General features: G+C 41.1%; 1 protein-coding gene across 1 annotated transcript in view; it reads left to right on the top strand.

The window, feature by feature from the left end:
• The window catches only part of LOC126401768 (extracellular calcium-sensing receptor-like), a 9,510-nt gene extending 1,575 nt beyond the window's left edge, over positions 1 to 7,935 (top strand). The window contains exons 2-13 of the mRNA XM_050063263.1: positions 1,258 to 1,325; positions 3,693 to 3,881; positions 4,185 to 4,414; positions 4,599 to 4,681; positions 4,899 to 5,078; positions 5,193 to 5,381; positions 5,489 to 5,944; positions 6,073 to 6,282; positions 6,375 to 6,498; positions 6,573 to 6,766; positions 6,896 to 7,177; positions 7,263 to 7,935. Coding sequence (XP_049919220.1) covers positions 1,258 to 1,325; positions 3,693 to 3,881; positions 4,185 to 4,414; positions 4,599 to 4,681; positions 4,899 to 5,078; positions 5,193 to 5,381; positions 5,489 to 5,944; positions 6,073 to 6,282; positions 6,375 to 6,498; positions 6,573 to 6,766; positions 6,896 to 7,177; positions 7,263 to 7,685 — 2,628 coding nt within the window. The 3' untranslated portion in view covers positions 7,686 to 7,935. The remainder of the gene's footprint in view (positions 1 to 1,257; positions 1,326 to 3,692; positions 3,882 to 4,184; positions 4,415 to 4,598; positions 4,682 to 4,898; positions 5,079 to 5,192; positions 5,382 to 5,488; positions 5,945 to 6,072; positions 6,283 to 6,374; positions 6,499 to 6,572; positions 6,767 to 6,895; positions 7,178 to 7,262) is intronic.
• The last annotated feature ends 1,857 nt before the right edge of the window (positions 7,936 to 9,792 follow it).

Below are 9,792 nucleotides of genomic sequence, written 5' to 3'. Positions count from 1 at the left end.
GTGATTATGTAAAGCATACCATACCATGACTTAGTCATACCAAAAATTTTGGAAAAAAACAAACATTCGACCACAGGGGGAGCCACAGTGATCTGTCGCATTTTAGCCATTTTTATGTTGTTATAGCGCCACCCAGTTGCCAATAAGAGTTAAATTTCTCCAGTCACCTTGAGGTGTCCTGTTCTACATATCTACCAAGTTTAGTAAAAATCGATATGGCGGTTAGGCCTAGATAAGAAATTAGCTCTCTAGCGCCCCAATTTTGTTTTATGGGGTCAATAATGGAGGGGTCCCCTCAGATTATGTGTGGTCATATGCCTACAAAGTTGCGTGGTGATCGGTGAAACCCTTGAGATGTTATACACCTTTATGTGATGAGCCACGCCCTCCGCAATATTCATTGCCTTATAGAAGCTCAGTTTTAATAAGTTTTCCAAATTTTGCCAAGAGGGAATTTTAGATACTGGTCCCTAGATTATGCTCACCAAGTTTCATGCAGATCGGTCAAACTTTCTAGGAAGAGATCAATCTGAAGTGTTTTTCAAAAAAATTCAAAATGGCGGAAATCTATATAACCGAAAGTTATGGGTTCTTGGGGCAAATTTGTTCCTCATGAGGAGAGGCATCTCTGTGCAAAGTTTCATGTCTCTACGACATACGGGGCATGAGATATGCCCATTCAAAATTTGCAATTTCAATCGGTTGCGATAGCGCCCCCTTTGGCCAATTGATGTAATATATTGCTTCATTCGCATCCTCCCATGACCCTCTACCACTGTGCCAAATTTCACATGGATTGACCAAGTCAGTGAGGAGAAAAACATGGAACAGACACACACACACACCCACAGACATTCCATCATTATATAGATGTCAAGTAATGTGACTTAATTTGCATTTCCAAAAGGGAAAAAATGATAGCCAGTCTCATAAAATACACTAAACTATCAGTTTGGAAAACTGATCAATAGTAAGATGAATAACTATAACCACAACTACCATGTAAATAGAAAGGCTGAAGGATTTTGGAGATGCTGTGGTGTGCTGTTTTTGTTAGTCTGTAGTGGAAGGAAAGAGCTGTGGTTCCAGATTCAGTCTTTGCCGTCTCCTTGCGCTAAAGGTGCAGATCTGAGGAGATCAGTCGCTCTGTGTCCTTGCAGAGTTAGACGTTGGGGTGCTAACTCAGCTTGGTTCTCCTTGTTGCTGGGAAGTTAGTTGCAACATTGTGTTTGGCACACTGACTTCTCTGGTCTACAGGTTCTGTGTCTGCTGGGAGCAGGCCACATTGAGAGCAAAGATGCAGCTCCTGCTGTGAGCATGCAGAAGTGAGAGAATGAGGGAGGGTGTACCAGGCCCTGCTGTGTGATGTTCTACCTCTTCACATGTTTAGGAGCAGAGAGCCCGTTGGCGGCTTAGGAGAAAGACGAGTGATGGAGAGTAGAAGCATCTCCTCAAGTTTGCTTGGTGACATCACTGGGTCACATGTCACTGTGACAGTAGTGCCCAGACAAGCTTGAAGACTGGTCTCTCACTTGGGTGTGACACATTGAGGGCTATTTCCCACAGCACATTAATAAAGTCAACGCTTGATTACTAATTATTACCCTTTGCACGCTCAGCAATGATTTACATAACAACTCCAACAGTGGTAGAGTTCTCTGCATATGTAATGACATCATCATCTCTTCAGCTTTTTTGGAATATGTACAACAGTTTGGTCTGACAGCAAATTGGTTCTGAGTCTTAAATAATCGGGTATCTTGGCTTTAGAATCTGTAAGAAGATACCTGTAAAAAATATTTGGTGAATACATTTTGTATTTCCAAATTATTTCTAGCGTCATTCATTAAATCATCTATAATAAGCAAATTGTTCTTAACTGGGGGCAGTAACATATCATCACACAGCGATTCTGGCAGACCATTTACAAAGTTGATGTCTCTTATACTGTATAAAGGAGTTAATTATACAAAGACTGCCAGCAGGAGTAAATGTAAATAGTGTTGTCAGTATTGTGTGAAACAGGCCTTGATGCCTTTTCAACAACACTCTTGACAAAAAAGTCTTCCTACAATTAGAAGGACCGCTAACCACCAGACTAAACTGATGCTGTAGTCTGCCATCAAACCCTTGATCAAGTTTAGTATCTATAATGTAGCGTTGTGTAATCAGGCAACACCCTGCACTTGTTGTACACCACCTGAACTCTCTTCACAACTGTTTAATATTTTAGATGAAACCTCTTTTTATTGCTTTTGATGGTATCAGACACAGCTATCAAATGACCATCTGTGTTCTGGTTGGCTACAAGCAAGTGAACTAGTCATGCCAATGATTCATGGGTGACCACTTCAGCATTGATAGCATTAAGTGTTACACCTTTTCACTTAACCACTTGGCCCCCGACAGCAGGACAAGGACAAAAGTTGAGGCGGGCAGGAGGGGTGGTGAATGGGTCCAACGAACACCGACTTTTACCCGAGAGCTATGTTTGCGTCCCATAAGATTCTAAAGCCAAAGCCTGTTCTTTTATCCTAAACCTAACTGCTTGTGTTTGTTGTTGAAGAAAAATAAAAGTCAATTCACGGTGCTCTCTCTGTTAAAATGGAAGTGTATTTTGAAAGAAGACAATGCATGTAACAGGCAGAACTTGACACAGTGTCCCAGAACGTCAACATCGAGCACACCCAGGGTACTTTGAATGTCATATGTGGACGTAGAAAGTCCATGACCAAAGGTCAAAGTGTGATGAGGTTGGAGTCACAATGTGTTGGTCCAACACCTCGTACAACGTGAGCCTGGTGTAAGCTGTAGTCATGGCCTCTAAAAATACATTCACATCCTGTACCCTGGACCCCCTACCATCAGCATGATGCCATTGAACCATGGCCAAGTTGTCAGAGATGAAACAGAACTACCTCACATCATAATGATTACTAAACATCAGTTGTGTGAATCTGACCGGATCTGCAATCCGCTCACATGACAGCATGTTGCCCCCCATGCTGAACCAACCCCACAGAGGAAGAGACATCACCTCTCCCTTACTGAGGTTCAGTCTCTCAGTGACCTAGGCTCATTCAAATGACATCATTTGTTAGTGCATCGATAGATAACATTTTGTACACAGATACACACCACACAACTTCATAAACACTAATCATTTGCAGGCATATGATTCTTTTTCCACCATCACTCTAGAGAGGAATAATTTTGGCTTGCATGCTGCTTGTGTCATCAGTTTTACTTCCCTGCAAAAGGCTTTACACCTGTTATAAATACTCACACCAACACTTCACTTGTGCAGAGTGGGGGGGTAGCCATGTTTAGTCAAGATGCTATTTTCAGAGTTAACAATTTACCTTGTGATAGGAGCATTTTAACCGACTGAAACATGTGTTTATGATGTTTGTAGGTAACCCTTGTGGGGTTTGTCTTTATTAACAGGGACTCTTGAACATTGTCTATGAGGAGCCAATTTTGTGAACTTAATTCATTCTATTATCAGGTTTGATGAGGCAGGTTTGCTGTGACTTGTGTTTGACACAGACTGAATTTATTGATTCCTATTCTGACATTCAGGTAACAGTTATCTATATGTGTTAAATGTCCAGAAAAGTTGCATCTGTGTCTTGGTTCCCCTTGCTCCTGACTCTGTGGCCCTCGTCAGCCCTCTCCCTGCTGCTTCTCAGCATAGTGGGCAGACTGATGGGGCTGGAGGTGGTTGAGGCAATAGTGTGCTCCCGGTGGGGTGCACCGCTCAACAAGAGCCTCTCCCAGGATGGAGACGTGATCATCGGTGGACTTTTTAATCTGTATAACAGACCTTCAGCTGTGGAGCAGAGCTTCACCAAGCGGCCGCATTATGAACCGTGCACTGGGTAAAACTTTAACATGTATTGTTGTTGAATGTTGTCTAGCACATTACTTTTTTGTCATGCTCATATGTTTGTGTTAAAAGACAGATTAAAATCTAACTTAATTCTACAAAATATTAAGCTCCAAAAGTTAAGCAATGATTTATACTGACCTGTTTATAAATATGTTAAGATGAGCATATTTTAATAACAGTAGAATTATTTCAATAGATAATTTTGTTGTCTTTGATGAAATCCATTTCCCTCTCACTGACTGATATAGTAGTTTATTTTATTCACTACTTCTTCCCTCTCCTGTGGTCTCAGTTTAGATCTTGAGTTTTTAAAATATACATATGCTATGGCGTATGCGGTGGAGGAAATCAATCGTAATAGCACCCTGCTACCAGGAGTCAAGCTGGGCTACCATATACTTGATAGCTGTGCCAGATACCCCTGGGCTCTGCAAGTTGCACTGTCACTGGTTGGAGGAGACACACACAGCTGCAACTTCACAGCCACTGCACCTCATTCTGAACAACCCAGAGAGACAGCAGGTACAACCTGATATCCTTATATGATTACAGTATAAAAATTGTCCTCATGTAACTATATGTCTAATGCTATCAACAGGTGGTCAACCTGTTCCTTTGCTCATTGGTCCTAGCACGTCAACAACAACCATAATTNTACAGTATAAAAATTGTCCTCATGTAACTATATGTCTAATGCTATCAACAGGTGGTCAACCTGTTCCTTTGCTCATTGGTCCTAGCACGTCAACAACAACCATAATTCTGTCCAGGATCCTGGGGCCTCTCTCTGTGCCAGTTGTGAGTTTCCTTACCTCACGAAATACAACTGATGAACCTTTTTTGTAACCGTCCTATTGTGTTTGGGTCAAATTTGGCCCAACAAAAGGTTAAAGCAAACTGAACACAATAGGAAGGTTTAATACATTTAAAAGCATTTTAATTAAAAATGAAATGGTATTTTTGTCATAAAAGCAGTGTCAAATATTTATTTGCATTTTTCTCTCAGATCAGCTACTTGGCAAGCTGCCCCTGCCTGAGTGACAGGCTGAAGTTTCATAACGTCTTCAGAACAATCCCCAGTGATATTTACCAAGCCCGGGCCATGGCACAACTGGCCATACGCTTCTACTGGACTTGGATGGGAGCTGTGATTGTAAACAATGATTATGGTCGATTGGCAGTACAGGTGTATGTCTGTTAAGATACTGTAAATTGCCTAAAAACCTTTCTTGTGGATCTCATTAATAAATAATACAGATAGCAATATATGTATGATCATATTTGTTGTTTTGACATCCAGGCATTTCAGGAAGAGACTCAGGGGAAAGGGGTGTGTTTGGAATTCATAGAGACTGTCCGCAGAGAAACTATTGTCAGTGATGCCAGACGAACAGCCCTCACAATTCAAGCCTCGACTGCGAGGGTGATTCTGATCTTTTGCTGGTACACAGAAGCAAAGAAAGTTTTTCTGGAGCTGGCCAAGATAAATGTGAGCAACTTGTATGGAAATTTTTGGTGGACTGAGGGTTATTGTTTGTACAAATCAAAATGTCATCTGTTATTCTTGTTGTGATTTATTGTGTCCTCTTACTGCAGGTGACTGACAGACAGTTTCTGGCAAGTGAAGCTTGGAGCACCAGTGATGATCTTCTCCAAGATCTTGCCATCTCTGATGTGGCAAGTGGTGTTCTAGGTGTGGCCATTCGTAGTTCAACGATACCTGGATTTGAAAGTTATCTCAAGAGTTTGCACCCAATTCGTCGTCCAGATGATGAATTCTTACGAGAATTTTGGGAAATGGAGTTTGAATGCAGTCCTGGAGCTACGCAAGAACAAGCTTCTCTAGCCCCTTGCAGTGGCACTGAGTCCCTGGAGGGAGTTCAGAATCACTTCACTGACACCTCCCAGCTGCGGGTGACATATAATGTCTACCTTGCTGTTTATGCTGCAGCCCACGCCCTTCACAGTGTTCTGTCCTGCCCTGACAGAGACAGTTCTTCCAGAAACAACAGCTCCACCTGCTCCTCTCCAAAACATATCAAACCCATAGAGGTAAACATTATCCCCGTGTCATCTTATCCATTAGAGTCATGGCTTTTCAAGTTTTGACTGAAAATTTGAAATGTATTTTTGTATACAGATTTAAAAAAGTAGGTTTCCTCATCATTTGATGCTTTCAGCTGTTGCAACACTTGAACAAAGTGAATGTCACCACACCACACGGGGACATGTTTTATTTCCAAGGTGCCGACATTCCAGCAAAGTACGACCTTGTCAACTGGCAGAACACCCCTAAAGGGTCTCTCAAACTTGTTTTGATTGGTCGTGTGGACGGGTCTGACCTTCACCTTAATGAATCAGCTATTCAGTGGAGCACAGGATCCAATCAGGTAGTCACATCAACAAGTTGTCTACCATCAAGTTTGCCTGTGTAGATTCACAAGATTATGTCATGGAGAATATAATTTGGGTTTTTGTTTAGGTGCCTGTTTCAGTGTGCAGTGAGAGCTGCCCCCCAGGTACCCGAATGGCTGAAAGGAAAGGAGAACCTCTCTGTTGCTTTGACTGTATCCCTTGTGCTGAAGGGGAGATAAGCAATAAAACTGGTGAGGAAATGACTCTTAATTTTCACCTTTGTGTTTTGTTTTCATTCCCTCTCTCCTGTTTTTTCCTCTCCCAGGTTCCCATCACTGTGAGCGCTGTTCGTCTGAGTTCTGGTCCAATGTTGATCAAACAGTGTGCATCCCTCGCCAGCTGGACTTCCTTTCCTTTAATGAAACTCTGGGCATCACCCTGACTACTGCAGCTGTGTCTGGTGCCACCATGACAACAGCTGTGTTTGTGCTGTTTCTTTACTACCGTCAAACACCCATGGTAAGAAGGGATGTAACACAAATGTTGTATATATTTGAATTATTTTACCTTTCTTCCTTTCATTTTGTCTATTTAGGAAATGGCATTGTATTGGCCCTGTCTTTGTCTGTTAATCTGATTCACCCCAAGGTTCGAGCAAACAATTCAGAACTGAGCTTCCTGCTTCTCCTGTCGCTGAAGCTCTGCTTCCTGTGCTCACTGGTGTTCATTGGTCGTCCATCAATCTGGGCTTGTCGGTTCCAGCAGGCAGCTTTTGGGATCAGCTTTGTACTTTGTGTCTCCTGCCTCCTGGTGAAAACCTTGGTAGTTCTTGCAGTGTTCCGTTCAGCTCGGCCTGGTGCTGAGGCTTTGATGAAGTGGTTTGGTCCCGGCCAGCAGAGAGGAAGTGTCTGCCTCTTTACATCTATACAGGTGTGAATATTTTTGTGCTGATTAAATGATGAGAACATTTCTACACTTGATATAAAACACTTAAATATGTTCACTTTTCTTACAGATTATCATCTGTGCCATATGGCTGTCCCTCAGCCCCCCAGTGCCTCAGCGTGATCTGGGTTTCAAAGGATCAAAGGTCACCCTGGAGTGTGCCATGGTCTCTGTGGTGGGCTTCTCTCTGGTTCTGGGTTACATTGGTCTGCTGGCCTGTACCTGTCTCCTCCTGGCCTTTCTTGCTCGGAAACTCCCTGACAACTTTAATGAGGCCAAACTGATCACCTTCAGCATGCTGATATTCTGTGCTGTCTGGGTGGCCTTTGTCCCTGCTTACGTTAGCTCTCCTGGGAAGTATGTTGTAGCTGTGGAGATTTTTGCAATCCTGGCCTCCAGCTATGGTTTGCTGCTTTGCATTTTTGCCCCCAAATGTTTTATCATTCTCTTGAGGCCTGAGAAAAACACAAAGAAGCACCTGATGGCCAGGTAGTTTTTTCTGGATCTTGAGCTTACGACTCTTTTTTTGTATTTGTCCAGTGGAGAGAGTGGCCCCCACACTTGCCTTGACCCGATATTATGTAACTGTTCATGTGTATGTCAATTCATTTTATCTAAATGATGCTAATTGTTTATGTGCTTATGAAATTAACAAACGTCTTGCAGCCACATGTAGTTATGCTTCCATTGGTAGCTGAATTTATAAGAATATTTCTGCTGTTGTTAGTCATAATAAATGCTAATATAAACACTTGTCAACAACCATAAAGACAAACATTGATTTATTTTGCATTAATTTGTTTTGTTGATCTATTTGTCTGTCTTTCGAATAAATATTGTACATCAACTGAATAAAAATCCACCAGTTTCTCAGAAAGAGGGAAAGTTGCACTTCATTAATAGACCATTTATTCAGGAAACATTATGCTGCTTGTGTACCATCCTGTGCCATTTTTATTACACTCATTCAATCAGTGAAAGTACATAATGTCAGTAAACAGATTATTACTTTCACAGTGAGCCAATGTCCTGTGTTCTGGCTTTAGTAAAAATAAGTATAACTGCCATTAAAAAAGTGGGGCCTCATCATGCCTCATCCCAATAGCTGATGTCGGTATGAATATCATATCAGTGAGAGAAATATTAATATCAACTCTGCATCTACCAAAAAACAGCCACTAGATGGAAGTATTATACCATTTAATGATGCTATGATGCTTCTTTCCTCATCTCTCAACAATGTTTCGTTCTTGTTGAACTTTCCATGTACATCTGCAATTATATTGTCCAGCTGTACAACATTGTACTCTTCCTCTACTAATATTAATTGAAGTATTTAGTCGTAATGCACAGTAACTGCCCTATGGATCATACACAGTAACCTTAGTACAATGTAAGATATTTGCTTCCGTGATTGAAAGAAAGTCGGTCCACATGTAAATGAACTCTTTAGAATGAGGCAAAGTGGGTATGTGCAAAGATTATACACTTCATATATAAGCAATTTAGACACTGGTTGTCAGACCTGTAGTCACAGAGACATTATAGAATTAAAACAATTCGAAAAAAAAATAAATAAATAAAAATAAATAAATATATAAAATTAAAAAAAAAAGAAGAAAAATCAGCAGATGCCTGGATATTCCACATTTTAATCCTGACCGACCAAGCTCCAAAGCTGTGGAATCCTACAATTGCCTTTATGTAATTTAGTGCCATGTTTTTGTTCGACAGTCTCAATCTGGTAAAGTCCATATCTTCCTAAATATTTACTGTCCCCAAGACCAACCCGAGATATACTTCATCACCTGTATTTGTTAGCAGACTTGACAATTTTTTTTACAACTGTTTTCATTTAGTAGGTACAGTACTCCTTTATGCATGCTTAATAAGACTAATGTGGGTACAGTGCTTCCATGCTAGTCATATGCTTAACACCCATCCCACATCTATTCCCATCAGGGAGGCAGATGGGTGTGGGGAAGGCTGGTTTGCCTACGTCACTTAAGTATTATGCCAATCAGAGTTCGCTTAGTGTGGCCTTGACCTTACTATTGCCAGCAGAGGGAACCTGAAAGGGCTGCCTGTTTCCTCATGAACAATTTCTTGCTTTTCTTTGTGTCAGTTTGGGAGATTAAACCTATATGTCATTTTCATTTTAATTAGTTGCCATAAAAATAAAAATCCTCATGCATTATATAAAGCCATACATTCTGCACAGTAATTATGTCTCCTGACCACAGTAATTTAAGTCTGGAGGTTGGACAGAAGTAGTATGTCAATGGTTTTTTTTGTTCACATAGCCTATGTCATATCCAGTTTCATTACAAGTGATATAAGACTGAATAACATTCACATAGGCCGCTTCCTCCTGCAGAGGAGCTGACTGCAGATAATGACCAATCTGGATATAAATGCTGTCACAGTCACTGAAACTGTGTTCACTTTTGTGTCACCATGCTAATGATGGAAGCACAGAGAGTTGCAGAGACATAAAGCAAAGTCTGTATGAAATAGAATGCATGCTACTGTGATCCTTCTTGCTCTTTTTCTTTTAACCTTTTTTGATGCATGTTTTGATGCCTATAATGCAAATACTG

The sequence above is a fragment of the Epinephelus moara genome, chromosome 2 (assembly GCF_006386435.1).
Source record: "Epinephelus moara isolate mb chromosome 2, YSFRI_EMoa_1.0, whole genome shotgun sequence".
In the NCBI taxonomy this organism is placed as follows: domain Eukaryota; kingdom Metazoa; phylum Chordata; class Actinopteri; order Perciformes; family Serranidae; genus Epinephelus; species Epinephelus moara.
The sequence above is the reverse complement of the archived record's forward strand: the minus strand, read 5'-3'. Positions and strand labels throughout refer to the sequence as shown.